The sequence below is a fragment of the Platalea leucorodia genome, assembly GCF_965183815.1.
Source record: "Platalea leucorodia genome assembly, chromosome: 5".
NCBI lineage: Eukaryota > Metazoa > Chordata > Aves > Pelecaniformes > Threskiornithidae > Platalea > Platalea leucorodia.
Window position 1 is genome coordinate 88,024,077 of NC_138827.1, and position 19,193 is coordinate 88,043,269.

The 19,193-nt window shown below is 46.6% G+C and overlaps 1 protein-coding gene across 6 annotated transcripts in view; it reads left to right on the forward strand.

Annotated features, from left to right (window-relative positions):
- MRAS (muscle RAS oncogene homolog) overlaps positions 1 to 18,134 on the forward strand; it is a 41,707-nt gene extending 23,573 nt beyond the window's left edge. For all 6 annotated transcript variants that reach the window (XM_082312445.1, XM_082312446.1, XM_082312444.1 and 3 more), the window contains 4 exons: positions 8,992 to 9,145; positions 12,487 to 12,586; positions 13,917 to 13,996; positions 17,160 to 18,134. In XM_082312445.1, the coding sequence (XP_082168571.1) occupies positions 8,992 to 9,145; positions 12,487 to 12,586; positions 13,917 to 13,996; positions 17,160 to 17,259 (434 nt within the window). In that variant the 3' untranslated portion in view covers positions 17,260 to 18,134. The remainder of the gene's footprint in view (positions 1 to 8,991; positions 9,146 to 12,486; positions 12,587 to 13,916; positions 13,997 to 17,159) is intronic.
- Positions 18,135 to 19,193: the final 1,059 nt, after the last annotated feature.

Genomic DNA, 19,193 nt, shown 5'->3' on the forward strand with positions numbered 1-19,193 from the left:
AATTGTAACACCTCTTAACTCCCATCATTCAGGCGTGATGTTTTCATATCTAGTTACCTGTTCCATTTAAATACAGGTAGGGTACCAGCCTGGAGAGCTGCTGTAACCAAGATCTTTCAGTTCTTTGAAGAAAAATGGCTTTTTTTAAAACAAACAAACAAAAATAAAACAAAACAAACAAAAAAACCCCAAGCAAACTAAAAAAACTCAAACCGGCCAACCCCAAAAAAACAAAACCAAAAAATCTTGATTCTGCAGGTGAGGGAAAAGCCCTATATTACCTAAAGCTGCAACTTATTAGTTTGTGCTGCAAGAGACAGACTGACCACAGCCATAAGGGGAATCTTGCTGTTAAATGTTAGAAGTTTTGTTTGGCTTTATACAATAATTAGGTAGTACATAAAAGCAAGCAAATATTTTGTGCCTTAATTACCCAAGTGCATGTATGTGGCCACTAACACAACTGAAATAAATTTAACCTCACTTACGACAAGTTCCTACCTCCATCCTCTTGTCACGAAGGCGCTCAAGATCTTTGGTGTCTCTGTAGGTTCATTGGTGTGTGGGGACAGAAAACTGGGGGATAGGCATGAGTGGTGGAATGTGGAGGGTGGTGGGGTTTGCTGTGAAGACCGTAAGCGTGGTCTGGAAACTTGAATCTTAGTTGCACTCTTAAGGATTTACCAGATACAGTTTAGTGAGTACAAATGGCCCCAAGGTCCTTAAAGAACAGTCATTACTCAGTATTTAAAAAACAAACAAACAAACAAAAAAACCCCAAGCAACTTAATCTTGCCAACATTTGTTCATTTAAATATGTTAGTAGTTGATTGCTGATAGGAGGGAATATTTGCGAAATTGGTGCCCAAATATGTCTCTTGTTGATAACCTGCTCTCCGTTAATCATCACGTAATGTACCTATGCACCTTTATTTTTAAAATGGCAGTGTTGTATAAAAGAAAAATCCAGTCCTGCTGTAAATGAAATCCATTCTTTCATTTTAGTCCAGAGCCAGCCCTCTAAAATGAGCAACCTTTATCTTTGCTGATATGCCCCATGTTCTGATATAACAGTACCAGCTGCTGTACACATTGCTGTTGGCTGAAATAGCCTGGGTTTTGTAAAATGTTTGGAAGTAGAAAAGGCATCTTTCACTGAATATTTGGAATTTTTGTTTAGTCAAGAAAATAAAAAACAACCCTGACCTGGGTGGGAGTGGGGAAAGAAATTGTTTTCCAACAAGTGGAAACTTAACCCTTTGTTTTACTGCAAAAGCCTTTCTTTTGCTCAGATGGAGTTTAGTGGCTGTACTTGGGCTAAACTGAATTCAGCTGTGGCCTTGAATGGCATGTTGGGAATCCCTGACTTTCAGAGTTCCTGTGCCCACAGATGCCTTGCAGCCACAGAAGTGAAACTGCAGCTTCTCCTTCTCTTTCCTACCGCTTGAGATTTTGAACAATCAGAATTTTGGAAGAAAGGCGACATTCTTGCTTGGAAAAGCATGTGAGCCTTTGCCATCTGCCCAGTAGAAACAGGGCATAAAGACTGACTATCACATGTGTCTTCTGCCACAGCTTTCCGTCATAGGCTTTGGATCTAGGCCATTCTTGGAGGTCACCATATACTTGGACAGCTGCACTTGTTGTGGTTACACGTGGTTGCATGAATCACTTATGGTATAAAATTAGGGACAAACATGATAGGAAGGGTAAAGATGCACCATGATAAATTCTAGGCTTTCCAGTTGTACTTTATGGCTAAATCCTTTACAAGCTGATGCTTTGTGCAGTGCTTGGTGGGGAGAAGAAGCTGCCCACCCCCAAAATAGGAACTAGTTTTAGAAGATGAGACTACCAAGTGAGGATATAGCGTGAGGGGCTCCATAAGCTTCTAAGCTTGCAGAAATAGTTATTAAAAAAAAAAGCCAAATACATTGGCATTCAACAACTTAATTAAAAAAAAAAAAAAAAAAAAAAAAGAAAACACAGCCCACCCTGTTCCAGGCTGTTGCCTGAGCAGTTCTGCACAAAGCATCTCTATCATTTGGTATCTGCACCAGCATTATGTTGTAAAAAACACCCTTGTGCTAGCCAGCTTGCATAAAGCATTTGGCTTCCCTCCATGAAGACCTCCACCCACATTTATTCAATAGCACTAACTGGCAGTGTGATGAAATGTTTGACTTGTATTTTTTTTCCTTTGCTGAAATCTCTCACTGCAAGTAAGCTTAAAAGAAATAGGCTTTATTTCAGATTTTAGACCTTGGAGCCAAACCTGCATTCAAACTCTTCTTTTACATATTTTCTCTCTGGCTTTGTGTCTATTTTCTTACCAAAGAAATGTCTACGATAGTTCCCTGCCTCCCAGAAGATTGTGGGACCTGTGCTTGGTGTGTTCAAGTCCAACACTACCCAAAAATACTTTAGTGTTGGCCTTACACTAGCTTTATAACACCACCGATGCAGTGTTTGGAGGACAAGTGTCATAGAGTGGAACAGGGCACTTACCCTGAACAAGGGATGCACAGGCAATTTGTGGCTAGCCCATTTTTTCAGTTGCTGCCACCCCAACAAGGCTTTATGATCAGCCTCCAATCTTCTCTGCATATGTTATCTTCATTTATTCCCTGCTGTTCATGCAGAGGTCAGGACAGTGATGTGCTTGGTTAAATGCATTCACACGCAGGTGCCATATAGACACATCAGGTCAGAATTAAGTGGGGGCCAGGGTTAATCTGCTTTGATTAGCTGTTGCTCCAGTTGAGTTGCTATCATTAATTTTGTACACTCTTTTCTGCGTGTGGGCTAACTTAGCAATTAGCACAGAATTTCTTTTGGTGTGGCTGCAAAATGCCAGTCTGGAATTATTAATCTGGGCATGAAGCCAAAAGTGGAATGCTTTAACGCGGCAAAAAATTCCCAATGGTTCAAAATTCTTTACAGCTCATAAACCACACAGAGATAAAAAGGTGGTGAGGAAGAGGAGAGAAGGAGATGGCCACAAGCACATGGCTTGGGCATGTTGATGGATTGGGCTAAACCCTGAGCTGTCAGTAGGGCTGTGCCAATTGGTAGCAGCAAAGCAAGGAATTGTGCCTGTGTGTTGGGTGAAAGGAGGCTGTGGTCTCCCACCTCTTCCCTTTCCTTCCCCGGTATGATTGAGATGAAACTCTCACTGCCTAGAAATTGTCTTCCTACTCCTGCGCTTCAGTTTTCCTTTTTATTTCTCTTCTTCCCAAGTCCCCTCTCAGTTCCTGGGTGCCCTTGCGTGGGGCTGGACCTGCACAGCCCTGGTGTGCACCCCCATGGAGTAACACCAAGCACCGTTCCTTCCCCTGGGCTCCCTCTCTGCTCTTTCCACCCGTGTCTCCCATGCAGCCCTTTTTGCCGAGGGTTTTTGCTGCTAGTCATCCCAGGACAGGCTGCCTGCTTTTCTGCTTTTCTCCTCAGGAAGCTGGGGAACAATTCAGCCAGGAGGCCAGAGGGAGATCAAAGGTCACTTCAGACTTCCAGGCAGAAGGGTTGGTTTGCGGCTCGCTTTCTTTTTTTTTTTTTTTATTTAAACTTTGGGTAGTGTCATTGAAGGAATTAAAATTCAAATTAAGTTTGTACTTTCATTCCTTTATTTGTGTGTACAGTATTTTTCCTCCCTTAATTGCTGGGATTTTGCAACCTTGAAAGAGGGTTTTTTGTCTTGGGTTGTGGGGATTTTTTTCCTGCCAGGAAAATTTTGATGTTGCAACATGGAAAACACAAGGCTTTGAATACTTGCCCTTTGTTAGAGAAAGAGCTCCTTTAAGGGCTCGCATCTTTATTCTGTTTCTTGATGTGGAAGCCTTTCTTCTGAAGGCCCCTCTTTTCTTTTTCCTTAAAGAAAGGGCAAGAATTCAAGTACTTGGGTTTTCCATGTTATAACATCTGTGTATTTAGTTAGGGCACAGAAGAAGGGCTCATAAAAGCCCCAGTGTTTCCCAGTCCTGTGTTCTTCCCTGAGGAAAGCTCTCATGCTGGGGGCAGTGTGGCTGTATCTGAGAAGAAGCAGAAGCATCAGAGTGACCAAGCGAAGCATCTGCCTTGCCTTGTGCACAGCATGGGCACCTCATACCTCTTCAGGGTGACTTGGGATGTGGGAATACAGAATATAAGCCCTGGCCCCTGCACCCCATCTGCTCAGTGCCCAGAATACCAGTTCCTCGGCTGAAGCCAGTGTCTGATGGGGGCTGCCCTCTCCCACCACGCTGCTGATGGAAGGAAGATGAAGACTGTGGGGATGGCTCTCCTCAGCCTGAGACTCTTTGGTTTGACTTGTCAGTTCAAGTTGAGTTTTCCCTTAAGCTTAGCTGCCAAGCTGCAGGGCAGCTGGGGATGGAGTTTCTCTCTGGCCTCACCTTTTGAAAGCAGAGCTGCGGTGCCAAGAGGGAAGCAAGACTTTGAGAGAGAAGTGCCAAGAGGAGTCTGGCTCTGTAATCCGTGATGGCAGTGCTCCCGTGACAGTGCCACATTCCCAGTTGTGCTCTTTGCTGCAGGGACTTTTCTGTATTCCATATTAAAAAGTCGCTGAAGAAGCAGAAAACACCTGGGGTCAGGCTGCTTTGTGCTGCTCTTCTCCCTGGCGCTGTGAACCCAGTTCTTACCTGCCCACTGACCCATCCAGCTCCTTAAAGGCTTGCACGTGTGCCAGGTGTATGTAGCCAAAGGGATTTCACTGGAGACTGCTTGCAAAAATCGAATCGTACACATTGTGTTCACCTTTCCAAGCATGAGATCAAGGTAGGCACAAACAACTTTGTCCTGTCCCTGAGCTCCGTGGTGTGCAGCCACTCCTCTGGATGCTGTAAGGCAGGGTGCTCCAAGAGCTGCCTGGAGCTGCTTTCAGGACTGGCTGCGGCAATGTGCAGTCACTGCTTGGAATGGGCCACCGGTGTCTGATTCGAGCAGTGAAACCCAAGGGCTGAAGGATAGAAAATGGGTTTAACCTGCCTGTCTAGTCATCTTTGGCCCCTTAGGTGCCATGGACAGTGGAGAAACTCTCCTGGGTTGATCTATACACCTAGCTGCCCAGCAGTGTCAAGATAAAGACATAGGAGGGCATTTTACCTAGGTATGAAAAGAGAAGAGGAACTCACCTATACAGCCAAATATGAGCTCTCTGAAGGCTGGGAAGGCTGTATTTGAATCGGAACTGAATCCAGCCTAGGCTCTAGAAGAAGCAATGCTGTGACTTAGATTTCATAGTACGTCTCTGCCCTTGGCTTAGATTTACATGCCTGTGTCTCTGGATGGGCACTCAGAGCAGAGTGGTTGCAGAGACATTGCCACATAAAATACCTGGAAGTACCAAGTGCTTCTGTTTTGGGCCACAAATTCCTGTGTATTCCTGGGCTCCTGTGCCTGCTCAGAAGTGCTCTCTAAGCTGCCGCACTCTTACCTAACCCATCAGGATTCACAGGAAAATGGTATGCAGAGCACTGAAGGGGCAGGATTCAGTTAGCAAGGAGTTCATCACAACAGTTGGGGTCATATCCACTGGAAAGTGGAAAAGGGCATCTCTTTGCTGAGCAGCCTCTTACCTGCGAAGCAAGAGACCTCTCTGCTGGGCTCTCTCAGCCTAATTGCTCTTAGTTTAGTCTCCAGCTGATTGCATGATAGCTCTGTAAAACGGCTTTGCCCTCTTTGGATATCTGTTCCTACATCAGACATATTCCTTGGCTTCTCTCTCCTCTCTTTTCACCCAAACACTCCTTAACGCTCCTTCTTGCTGCTTCCTCGGTCGAGTTTGTGGGAATTTCACCAAGTTTGCTGTTGGAAGTCCCTCACCATGTGCTGTGCAGCCTATGAATCTGATTTCAGTTCTTGGAAGAATGAGGTAGGGGAAACCCACTGTGCTTTGGTCCAGCCTTGTTTCCACATTGGCTTTTATGCACTGCCAGTGGGGCAACTGCCAGTAAGAGGCAATTGCTGGTTTTAAAGTGTACCAGGGGAGGAGGGAGCTCACAGTTCTTCTCTGTCTGCAGAAACGGGGATTTTAAAAGATGAGTGCTGGCTAACATCCTAAATCTCCTAACCCCTTTGGGAAGCCAGTCAAAGCGCCGTCCCAGTTTCACCTTCTCAAGGTTTCTCCTAGCTACTTTCCCATTTCTGTAAATAAGAGTCTTCTTGAAGTTCTTATGCCACAAGAAGCAAAGCTGCTTGCATCTGGCCCTTTCTCGGTGCTGATGCTTTCCAGGATGTGGTCCCATCCTGCCTACGAAGGATCCAGATCGCACAGATTGTTTACAATTCGTGTAGCACAGAACTGTTAGGACGGGGGGGAGGAGGCGGTGTCTTTAAGAGCACTTTTAAAGTTAAAACAAAGACTTTCTCTAGCCAACCACATGATGCTTAATTTTGCATAAATAACCCATCTGAGATTAACCTTAACCTTCACTGCTGCGTGTCTTACTTGCATTTCCAAAGTGCTGTTCTAAATGCTGCCTGGACTTGCTCGCCTTTCTACGAACACTGCAAGTGAATTCCCTTTAAATAGCAGCTGCTGACACAGCAGCTTTGCCTGTGTTTAGTGTGATGCTGTGGCCAAGATCCAGGCAAAATAGCAGCGGCAGGAGCACAGCCCTGTGCTGTCCCTTGGGTATCCCCACAGACCCCCCAGGGCTCATCCCCTGCCCTCTCGCAGGGGATGGAAAGTTTTGGAGGGGCAGCAGCTGGGGATGGGCTGATGGGTGCAAAAGCAGAGCTGGAATGCTCCTCATGTGTTTCATGGGAGGTTTGCAAATGTGCCAGAGCAAGGGGAAGTCCCTAAGCAAATTACCATGCAGGATACAGCACATCCATCTCCACCTTGCCCACGGCTTGTGCTCGGGCACCTGAGGGAGGGCTGGAGAGCCCGGCCCCCTGCAAGAAGCTGTCCCACTCCACCACAAGTTGGGTTTGTGTGTTGGAGAGGGGGAGGGAGTGTGTGTTTGTGTGTGTCTGTTGGTTGTCAGCTCTCAGCCCTGCCCTGACATTGTGTCCAGCTGGTGCAGGAGTCAGATGAGGGCAGCCCAACCTCTCCTTACAGGTTGGGTGGGTAGGAAGGATTAATTTCCTCTTCCATCCTAGCCACGTGGTCCTGGCCATGTTCCATGGTAGCAATTCTGCTCAGGGCATAGAAATTCACCAGCACATGCAGTGTCTTTGGGTTGTTTGTCTTTTTTCTTTTTCTTTTTTTTTTGTACAGTCCTTAAGAATAGCTTGGATGCCTTTGAGCTGAGACCCTTGTTTCCTAGATTTAGAGGATAGAAGCAGGATAAAAGACTATGAAAAGGCACCCGTGACTTTCCAGCAAGCTCCAGCTACTCAGCAAACAAGCCTAAATCTCAGGGTCTCTGCAAGAGCCTAGAAGCTCTTTTTACCTTAAAGGCTTCTGGAAACAGGCATTCAAGACCAGCTAGGGCAGGTGAACGAATGAGGCTGAAGGCTTTAAAGGGCCTGCCATCACCAAGCAAGGTCTCCAGGTCCTCCAGCATACTTGCCTTTCCTCCAGACCTATAGTGAAGGTGGGGGCTGGCTCGTGGGGTGCGCTGTGACATGCAGCATGTCTGCCTGTGGCCACCCATGCTGATTCAGCAAGTAGCACCGGCAGCGAAGTGGGCTTTATCCTAGCCCCATCTGGAAATCGGGGCAGCCTGAGTACTTACCCCTACAGGGAACATCTTGCTAGGACTGTAGGCCTGCTCAGACTAGAAAAACTCGTATCAAGCCATGCTGTCAGCAGTACACTCCTGCCACAGTCTCCATCCACCGGTGCCCTGGGCTTTCCCCATCACTCGTGGGCAGCAGATGCTAACGCTGTGGCTGTACAGCAGAGGCAGAAACAGTTTTCCCACCCAGCGTAATTGACTGGGATGTGAAAATGTTCCCCGTCGTCATAAAGGTCCCATGTTTGCCTCTGGGATACAACAGTGCATTAGGACTATTACTTCTGAGCAACCGATGCATTTTGAGCTCACACCACATTTGTACTGGCATAGCTTAAACTGATGAACTCCTCTTGTACCCTCCTCCTGCCAGTCAAAGCCCTGGCAGTGTACGAAGCTGGGGCCCAAGAATTGGCATTGATGATGTGCATTAGTATGTGGTGTTTACCCAGAAGGCTGGCGTAGTTTGCTCCTCATGTGGTCCATGATGTGGCTGATGGGACCCCCTGCAAGGCAGTATGATGGAGAACGAGTGGGTTATGGTCACATTAGAGAGGCGGTTAATCTAGTGGGGAACAGCATCTCGGTTGCTGCCACAACTGGGGTGTTTTAGGGGATTTGAGGATAGATCTAGGCATTGTCAATGCACGGAAACACAATTGCTATATAGGATATGCAAATCACTTAAACCTTTTCCACCTGTTTTAACTAGCTTCTCAATATCAGAACACCACTTGGAATAAATAGTTAAGGGGAGCTCCTCAAGACTGTACTGTCTTGCTCTGAAAGCACATAATTGTGTAGAAATAATATCCAGGCATTGAGAAAAGGAAAATGCTTGTAGCTATTACTCTGGGTTGTCTCCCAGCTCTGCTTCACCCTGCAGTTTGTAGATTGTCCCTGACATTTAAACTGGCATTTACTTACTCTTCCAGTCTTGGGTTTTTCCATGCGGGGAACAAAGGGAGCTGGAAGATGGAGGGCTGCGAAATACTTTGAGCCATATCTTGCCAGAGGAGCAAATCCCCAAGTTCAGTGGTCAGTATTTGATACTGGAAAAGGAAAGTAAAATCCATGTAGTCTTCTTCCCCTCCATCCGCTCCTGTTGTAGGCACACGGTGATGAGTGGGGTCTGGGAATGTTTTTTGCTTTGTCACAAGAAACCACCTTGTCCATCCAACTTGCTTTCATCAAATCTTGCAGCTTTTGAGAGGACCAAGCCCAGCGGAGGCAGAAGGGCCGTGTAGGACACATAGTGGTGACAGCAGCTGCAGGTCATCACCGTAACTAAAAACCTTTGTCTCTTCTTTCCTAGTTCTCGATACTGCAGGCCAAGAGGAGTTCAGCGCAATGCGGGAGCAGTACATGAGGACTGGAGATGGTTTCCTTATAGTCTACTCAGTGACGGACAAGGCTAGCTTCGAGCACGTGGACCGGTTCCACCAGCTGATCCTCAGAGTCAAGGACAGGTGGGTGCCGTGGAGCCAGGCGCTGCCTGACCCCCCTCCCGCCGCTCTGGAGACCGTGCCGTGGGGGCGGTTGCACGTCTCGCCCTGCCTTTTGCCTCCCAGGTGTCCTGGGGCAAATTCGTGCATGCTCTGTGTGGGTTTATAGACCTACATATGAGGAAAAAGAAGTATTTTACCTTTCTGATAAGCATCTAGTGCTTTCAGCATGGAAAAGTTCAGTAGTGTTATGATGGAGTGAAAATGGGTCTGGAAGGGAGAAACTCCAGCCAGAACAGTCTGGCAGAGCAGTGCGAGAAAGGCAGACACCTTTGAAGGTAACCCGTTTGGCTCTGAAGAGGGAGGATGCTCTGTGCACAGTGCAGGCACTTCGGGAACACCAGCAGGGACTCAACAAGTGTTCGTTCAGCCCTAATCCTTTTGTGTGTCCTGTCAGCATCCTCCTTTCCCTGGCTTCAGTTTGGGCAAAACAAGCCTTCAAAGGTCCTGCATGATATGGGGCTGTGAACAAGTGTCTTGAAGGGGAAAACACCTCACGTCAGGAGGAACTGTATTTCTTACAAGGGGTGTAATGCAGTTAATGCATCGTGCTCTGCAGCAACCATTTTCAATGAATAAAACATCTCAGCGTGACTGGGGAGAAAGCAAGAGAGGTCACCCGCTCCCCACCTTGTGCATGCGTGGGAGAAGGTAGCACCGAGGGTTTAATTGTGGTAAGAAAATATGTCCTGACAGAGGGAGGGGAAGCTGCCAGGGTTTTATCTCCGAGATAACTCCCTCTTCCTATCCCAGTTCAAGAGGTGATGAATCCGTCCTCACTGGGTGGGGTGTGAATCAAGCCCTTATATGTCTGCAGCTTTGAAACACTTAGTTTTTCCATTCATAATGGCTTTTAATTATGGAAGTCATCAAGAAAAGCCACCAGAGGGTTCGGGCCTCGTTGCTGGCTTCCTTTCGCAGCTCTGAATAACTTCCCCACAGGAAGGGTGGACTCATATCATGTGAGGTTCACAGCTGACAGCTCTTCCAGTAAAGCATCCAAAGCAGAGCCCACAAGAGTGAAAAGTAAAGGAAAAACCACCCTTTGATTTCATCTAAATGAAGAGAAATGTCAGTCACTCAGTCTGCCTCCCAGATCACGATAGTCTTTTCTTCACTGCCAGCTCAGCTTGGGGCAAATTAAATCTGTTTCTGAAAGCTGAAGAAGATGGGACGGCGTTTCCTGTAACCTGCCCCAAACCAATGTCAGTTTTATCTAATTTAACTTCGTGAAAATAAGGTGTGGTATTCATTGTTTTGCTCTGGACTGAAACTTCTACCCCTCCGTACGCTGTGCAAACACGGCAGCCGGCATGTGAGAAGCAGGAAGCGAAACAGGCTGCTGAGCTTGTTTGTGTTTCCCCGCTCAACGCCACCGGAGCGCAGAGCCCGGGGAGCTTAATGCTTCATCCAAAACCTGAGCACCTTCACAAAATTGCAGCAATAGGAGCAGCGTGAGTAAAGAAACCGTCCTGCCAGACCCGCAGGTAGCTGGGAGCAGAGCATCACCCTGGTTTTCAAGCTAGCAGTCAGTTTTGGCAGCTTAAAATCCAAAGGAATTGCAGGCTGCCGCATTAGCAGAGCTGTTCAAAGCCTTCCTCCTGTTTCTTTCCATAATCTTCATTACAGTAAAACTTCCAACCATAGTAGCTTTGTCCAGCTAGCAATCGTATGGTTTACAACGGGGAACAAAGTCCCCATAGAGTTTTATGTCTGATGTAAACAAGGCAAATGAGATACTGTCCAAATGCAATCCCTTTCTTATCAATGTGCTGCAAGCCAAAAAGGAATCAAATAATCCAGACAAGCAAGTGTTTTGCTCCAGAATGATCAGAGTCAAGATATATCAATGCTCAGGTATTAAAATTAAATCAAAGCCACATTATCAGAATGAACAACTCTAAGACTCATTTAAAATGCAGAGTGCAGTACGGTGTTTTTCCAGCCAGAGCAATGGGGCAACGTGCCAGAGAGAAGATGGAGCCCTTATCGTCGTGATGAAAAATGACACAGAAACGCTGTCTGAAAATCCAGAGTTACTCAGGGAAGTGTTTTATGCAGAAATGAGTATGGCTAGCTGCTCCTTAGCCCCATAAAATCAGCCCTGTTACAGGAGAGAACATTGGAATCATTTTAGGAGGGTTTAAAGTTAAATACAAGAAAATAATACTGCAATAATTGTCATTTATCAGAAGGGACCTCCTTCATCCCAGCAGTGGGTAAAGGCCCTGCAGCACGCCTGTGCTCTCTGCATCACGCAGCCAGAGGAGAGGCTCCCGTATGGGAGGTGGGGTGGGGTGGGATGGGCAGCAGCCGCACTGCCAGGACCGCCCGTGGCACAAGGTGGCTCGGTTTGGTTTAGTCACCAGAGCTACAGGGATTTCTACCAGGGAAGAGCCTGACCCACACACCTCATCAGGAGAGCCTTGCACTGGACATGCTGTGGGGAGATGGGTCTCTTTGCAGGTAGTGACTGAAGACAGTCACTTACATGCCCTGTAAAGTTAAAGAAATACTGAGTATTAGTACAGAGGTAGATGGTTTTGGTACAAAGGGACCTTTGTTCATCAGGTTTTTGCTCTGGGATTAGAGGCAGGTAATAGCATCTGGAAACTTAGGAAGACTCTTCGGTTCCCTCCAGCATCCTTCCAGCTACCACTTCCACTCTTTCAGTTTCTCTTGGGGTAACTGTGGGGATCTTTGCCCCCATTCATGTTCTCCCCCATGAGGTGCCCCGCAAAGTGCCAGCTCTCCCAGAGTCCGTCTTTTCTTCCCCCACAGTTGCTCTCAGTGGATGAGTCTCCACCAGGACATGAGCCGACACCAGTTCCTCCAACATAGCTCATTACCTTGCAATGACTAGCAGCTGCCAAGATATGCTGTTACTGAGATGCCTTAACTGTTGCAAAAGAGTCCCGTTCTCCTGTTCAAGATCTGTCTCTATGTCTCAGTTAATTTCCTGACTAATTCTGTAGTTCTTCATCTAGTTGGATCGTCAGTCTTAGCTATTATCAGGCATTGCAAAAAGAATGACACTAAGTCCCTGAAGTGCCTGCAAATAAGAATGGATGTGTGCAGGCATGCATGCAACTTGTCAAGTAAATTTTTAGGATACGAACATATGTGTAGAACAGGCTGGGGGCTGGTGTGTGTTCCTTTGGTCTTTCTTTACATTTCTTTACACGTATGTGGTATGTCTGTAGCTGAAAATGTTAGATGATGTCAGCATCAGAAAGTGAAACTTATGCTCAGTATTTTTAATTGTAGTTTGCTAATAATTGGGTGGTGGTTTTGATTTTTTCCAGAGAGTCCTTTCCAATGATTTTGGTGGCGAACAAAGTTGATCTAATGCATTTACGGAAAATTACAAGAGAACAGGGAAGAGAAATGGCAACAAAACATAATGTAAGTTTGTGGGATTGTTTAATTGGTTGTTGTAAGTACCATTATAGGCATTCAGAATTTAATTCCCTACGCATTTGGAGCTGAATTAAAGCATTTCTCTTACAATCAAACATTCACAATTACATTTTCGACTACTACAGAGTAGTAGCTATACAGTTTCTTTTCAGTAGGGCCAATTCGTCATTGAAACTAGAGCCTCTGCTGTACACCAGGCTGTAGCAAAGCTGTGGCCATCACGAAGCCACGTGTACAAGGTGTCTGCAAGTGGTGAGAAATGTGAAATGTTCAAAAGGAGGGAAGAAAGTACACCCTCCTGGAGGAAAAGGCAGAGTCAGGCATTAGGAAATATACCCAGGTGTCCGTAGGAAGTGAGCTTGTGAAAGATAATGAAGTTACAGAGTTGTTAAGCCTATATAAATCTGGCCCACCATCTTAGCTCTGCATTATTCATGCCATAGTTTAGCCTGAGAAATCAGTCTTGGATTAATATAGATGACGTGATACTCCACTAATCACCTCTAAATGCCAGCAGCCGTGAATACCCAGAGGGAGGCAACAGCTCCCGTCGGAGGAACTGAATGGGAAGGTAAAGGCAAGCAAGCCTGAGACCTCATGGCACCTTGCTGTGCCTTAACAGCAAACCGGGGGGTGTTTCTGAAGAAGTCACGATGGGGGTTTGGCAGGGCAGGTTCACTCCCTCCCCTCCCCAAGGAAGCTCATTTCTGTAGGAGCCAGGACACCTAAACTGCAACATGTTGCACCCATCTGTACACACACGCTTTGGAAAAAGCCGTGTACGAAAATACCTTATCAGAGGCAGTTTTATAAATCTGCCAGCATGCTGGACAAGCACTCTAGGAGGCCCCATCTGGCTGTCAGACTTTGAAGGAGAAGATCATTTTACACTGAAGGGGAATTGTAGTCATGAAATATTCATGCAGTAGTCCTAATAAAATGTGGCAAGCAAGAATTTTTGGCAAGTGCTCGTCTTTCAACAACCTTCGGCTATTTTCATGTCTGCTAGCACAGCTTAGAGGGAGAGAACATCTGACAACATGAAGTCCATGATTATTCTTGCCCAAACCTGGAGCTCTCATAGCAGCTGGTTTGCCTGGTGCTTATTCCAGACCTTTTGTAAGCACTTGCTGACCTTGCTGTGAGCGTGAAGGTGTTGGTAGCAGTGTCATGACAACACTTGGTTTACCTGTATTTCCCTGGTCTCTTAGGCACCCGATTTCTCCAGCCCTTAGGGTTTTTCATTTTGAAACTGGTTTGCTACCAACGCATAGGCTGTTACTAATCTCTTTCATGATACGCTTCTGTCCTCCAGATTCCCTATATAGAAACTAGCGCCAAGGACCCACCTCTAAATGTTGACAAGGCCTTCCATGATCTGGTGAGAGTAATAAGGTACGCTGCAAACTCTTCACTTGCTCACTGCCCATGGACGGGACGTGCAGGAGTCCTGGCCCGGAGAGCCAGGAGCCAGCTTTCGGGGAGCAGGGGCCAGGTGTTTTGGTTGGGGGTGGGAGATTTCTGGGGTTTATTAAACTTTCTTGTCCTATGTCTGCATAGGGATGTTACTAACATTTAGTTACCCTTGTAGGACATCATTGCTAGGCAGGTTGAGAACTAGCTGTGGCCATGACAAAAATACATTATTCAATGAATAGTGCAAAGCCTACTACAATGATCAGCTTTAAAAGGCCGGCGTTAAAAGCTTTGGACCAGTAATTTGGGTTTTCATAGCTTTGTCCTCTCAGGGTCTCATGTTGCCAGAAGTTAAAAAAGGACTGGCAAAAAATTCTACAAAATTCTAGTGTTGTAGGTGACTTCTAACATTTTCTGCTCACTAAATGGAAAAAATTAAGCTGCTCTGTAGGAGAAACAGCATGACCTAATGGCTAAGCCACAGGTTTCCTCCTCAGACTGCAGAGGTTTGTTCCCAGCTTTGGCATGAGCTGCCTTGGCTCGCTTTGGCAAACGCCTGCTCTCCGGGCGAACCCCTGCTCCCGCTGCCGGCAGGGAGGGACTGCCTTCCAAAATCCCGGCTGCCCTGCAGGAAAAGAGCTGCATGCACATCTCGGCGTCTCGGCTGATAACCTCAAATCTCTCTGAGAAGATTTGTTTTTCTGGCACCGTTTGTCTGCCAGATTTTTCTGGGCCCTCATTTTTCATGTTTTGGGAGGGTGCTGAGCTGAAATCATGCTCCTCTCCGCCGTGCAGTCAAAGTGCCTCGCTCGGCAATTAAACCATGAGGCATTTATTCACAGCATATCTGTACTTGTGAATATCTTAGCGCAGCCTCGAGTCAGCCTCCATCAAAAGCAGATGGTACTGCCCACTCTTCCCACATGTCTCAAAAGCAGGGGGCAGAAAGTCTTTGGAGAACTACAGAGCTGAGTTGGAAATGTCCCAAGCTATTTCCCAACTGTTCTGTAACTCAGCATTAGCTGGCTAGATATTACTTTTGTGTTACAGTGAGCTCTTAACCACCATCTATTCTACTCGGGGGGGAAAAAAAACATAGCCAAAATAAGATGGTAAGGCTCTGTTTGTTTGCTTTCTCTACATAACGGGACTCCAGACAGGCTGGAAGGAGTGTTGTAATGAGACATCACTAAATTCAAGCCCTGAAAATGCACTCCATAACCTCAAAAATAGGTGATGCACCTCAGTTCCCTCAGTAGTCACCGTGAAAGTCATTGCCAGCCAGGTGAAACCCTCCGTGGCATCAAGGGCACCAGAGATGTTCACAAGAGCTGGAACTCGGGTTAAGTCAGAGAGCAGAGAGGTGCTGTGTGATCTAGCTGGTCATTTGCCACAAAGCAGCTTCGCTTGGTCTTTGGACATTGCAAATTGTCCTCATCCATAGGATGGCATCACCCACCAAGTATTGCTTTTCTTTAAGTGAGCTTTTCCAAAGAAAATGTAAATTTACAACCCCCTAATAACTGTGTCATTCCTGGAGTGCTTTACAAATGCAGAGGCTCCTCAGAGCCCGTGTGAGTTTGCAGGGTGAGGATGCTTGTTCAGGGTTGGCACTGTTTGTGCTCCTTGCACTTGGCCGGTTCCCAGTTTATTTAGCTTCATGCAAGAAACTGTTGTCTGGAAGTAATTCAGAAAGGAGTCAGGTGATTGAGTCCGCCCAATAGGTCTTCTAAATTTCCTGATATCCCTTTTATGCTGCAGCGGTGTGTACACAAGGACTGTCACAGCAGAAATCTTGAGCTGGCGCGGGACGTGGTTTTCTGGATCTCTAAAACAGTTCCAGAACGCTGTGAACAGCTTGCAACTGCTTAGTGTTTATCCAAATTAACTTTAAAGTATTTTTTTATTTCAGCTTTCTGGTTTTGAGCTTTGAAGTTTTATGGTTTTTATGCCTCCAGCCTTGATACTTGCTGGAAAAAAAATCTTATTAGTCAAAGCCCATTTTTTCAGGTGGTTGCAAGCATTTGGGAGCTGAGGCTATAAGAAAAACACCAAATGAAGCCGTAATGATTTGCCCCCCAGATACGTCTCATCCTGGTCTGGATAACTTGGTCTAAACACTCAGTTTAGTGCCTGGCATATTACATAGCAAAGAGGCTGGGTTTAAATTATTGGAACTCAGGTTGGTTATTTAGAGACTGTTTGAATCAACGGAAGCTGCCGGTGTTCGTATGGTTTATCTTGCAATAAAATCTAAGTCTACGGGCTGCTTGTTGGGTGTTTGAGCTGCAAAGCCTTCTTCTGTTGAATTTGCACCACTGGGCTAGCAGAGTAGCTGCTGCAAACAGGTACAGTTGCAAACAGGCATTTCGGCAATGCCTTATCATCGTGAAAAGGGAGAAGCCCTCAACATAACATTTTAGAGGTCGCCGACAGCCCACCTGACTGATGGGGGCTGCCGGCGCGCAGCGCAGGCGGGCTCTCAGCTGCCCGTTTGACAGCTGTGACTTCAGGCAACCAGGGACATCTTTCTGGGGTCAGCTCGCTCTCCGTGCTCTGGTGCTCTTCGCAGCTTCCAGGGGAGGCCAGAGCCCCGTCAGCAGCAGACTCTGTTTTTTCATTATTATTTTTTAGCCCCTCTCCATAACCAAGTCCACAGCAGTGCAGTTGGCTAAGGGCAATGCCAGCTGAAAGCCAATCTTGCCGGGAGGGTTTATTTCTCTGTGGAGTCTGTATCTCTTTCGCCCTCCTCCCTAACAAGCATTAGCAGCAGTGTGATGGATGATGTTGCATTGCTTAGAGCATCCCTGTTTCCCAGAGCAGCCCCCTGGCAGGGGAGGAGGCAGCAGTTCACCTAGGGCAACTCGAGGCATAGTTCCCTAGCAGGACATACATCCCTGCCGTTAGCCTTAATGTTTGCTTATGGCTTCTTTCCTCCTTCCTTGAAAATACAGGCAGTTTTCTTGTTAGCTGTCTGACATGAAAAGCCGCATGGTGGTGGAAGGGTATATGGAGATATATATGCAAATATATATATGCACACTAAGATGCTGTTCTGCTGGCTGCCCAGGGCTCTGGACGCTGATGTCCGACCCAGCCTTGTGTCTCACCTGCTTATTTTCCTCTCTGTCTCCCAAAACAGGCAACAGATCCCAGAGAAAAGCCAGAAGAAGAAGAAAAAGACCAAATGGCGAGGGGACAGAGCCACGGGCTCCCACAAACTCCAGTGTGTGATTTTGTGACGGGACTGCCTGGGAGTGCCTTGGACACCTCCCTCCTCCCCCCTTGACCCACCGCCACCCCAGGCACGGAGCAGCAGCGCGATGCCCACGCGGCCCCGCCGCCCCCTCGGGCTCCCCACGGCGCTCGGGCTCGGCGGAGGCGGCTCGATGGGGACCGGACCCCCCGGAGGGGGGCTGCGCGTCGGGGCTGGCGTGGGAGCCGCGCGAACGGGAGGCGGAAGGGATCAGCAGGACCTTGACTCTCGAACATCCCCAGCGCCTTCCAGGGGCCTCCATGATGTTTATTTAAAAAAAAAAAAAAAGGGAGAAAAAGAAAAAAAAAAAAAAAAGAAAAAAAAAGTGTTGGTTTTAGCTGCAAACATTTCTCCTTGTGACCCATTTCTGAAGAGCCATGAATAGCCCCCCTGTTTGGTACAGTTGTCTGTGTATGTGTGGGGGAAGGGAAAGGGCTTTTCTTTTCTTTCTCTAAATTTTTTTTTTTGTCCTCTTCTCCTTTTTCATGTTTGCTCAGCAAGCGTTGGGTTGCAAAGAAACACGGCCGGGGTTAGATTTTTTGCACTGAACTCTCTCTTAGGCGGCAGTGCCAAAACACGACTTCATATGAAAGTGCATAGATTTGGAGGAAGAAAATGAATTCCAGCTGCTCTGGGTGCTCCAGACATTGTGTCAGACTCTGGAGGGCAGCCAGCTCACAGACCATAAACTCCAGCTTAGGAAAGGAGGTTTGGGTTTGGATTATTTTTTTTTCTTACCCTTTTGTCAAGAGGTTTTGTTTCTGTTTTGTAATTTGGGGCATGTCAAAGTTAAGACGTTTTGTTAACCTGGAAGTATTTAAATTAAAGTAATTTACAAATGGAAGGGTTTGTCCTCTTTAAGGGGGAGGAAAGGGAGAGAGGAAGTAAAAGCTGAACTGAATTTGTTATCTGCGTGTTGAATTTCTCCCTCATAAATGTGTGTAAAATGGTGCAATCTAAATCCCTCTTTATTATGCCTTAACCTTTCCCTGCAAAGCCACTCTTGGGCAGATGAATTGTTTTGCTTTTCCCAGGCTCATCTCGCACATACACAAAAAATCTGTTTATGAGCTTTGGCTCAATGTTTCTTCATTTCTTCTTCTCCCCTCTTTGCTGAGACTTGGTGACTTGAAAGGAAGAGGTGTTTTGAAAATTACTCAAGTGGGATGTGTCTCTTCATAAGCTTAGTATATCTAAAATGTCTCCGTGGAAGCAGTGGAGACTAAATATCTTCATGCCTTAGGAAAAGGCAAGGCAGAAAACCTGCAGCCATTCAAGCTGCCATCTGTGGCACCAGAAATATGGTTGTGCTCATCCTGGAGGGGCCACATTTTCTCTCACACCTTTGCTGGCACTAAAAATTGCAGTGGCAACTTTAATTTAATGGGTCGTCATCTGCTGGACTGAAGCCATCAGCTCCATTCACAGGGTCACCAAACCCCTTTAAAAGTAACAACTTGCTTTTCATCAGCTTGAATCCTATTCAAATATGCTTTATGGGCATGACTTAAAATATTGGCAGGGTATGAATGCCTGAGGTTTGTGTGTTTGAGTGCAGAAAATCCTAGTATTGGATACTGAAGATCTGTTCAAGATGGTGGATCATCACAAACTTGATTGTTTATGTTTGTCTTTGCAATCCATTTGCCGCTGGATTTCGTTTCTTGAGTCTTTGCCAGGTCACCTTGTGAAATGGGAGTTGGCTGCTGGATTATTTTTCAGGTGAGTCCAGCTAATGAAAACATTTTCCTAATTTGTCCAATCTTCATCACAGCCAGAAGATGGCAAATGTCTGCGGCTGGCTCAGCAAGCTGCTTACCATAACGCTGGCTCCACTGCCTCCGTCCCCTTTTGTGTGATGACAGATGCTGGGGCTGGATTGAGGCGGCAGATAGATATTGGGAAGAAATATTTTTCATG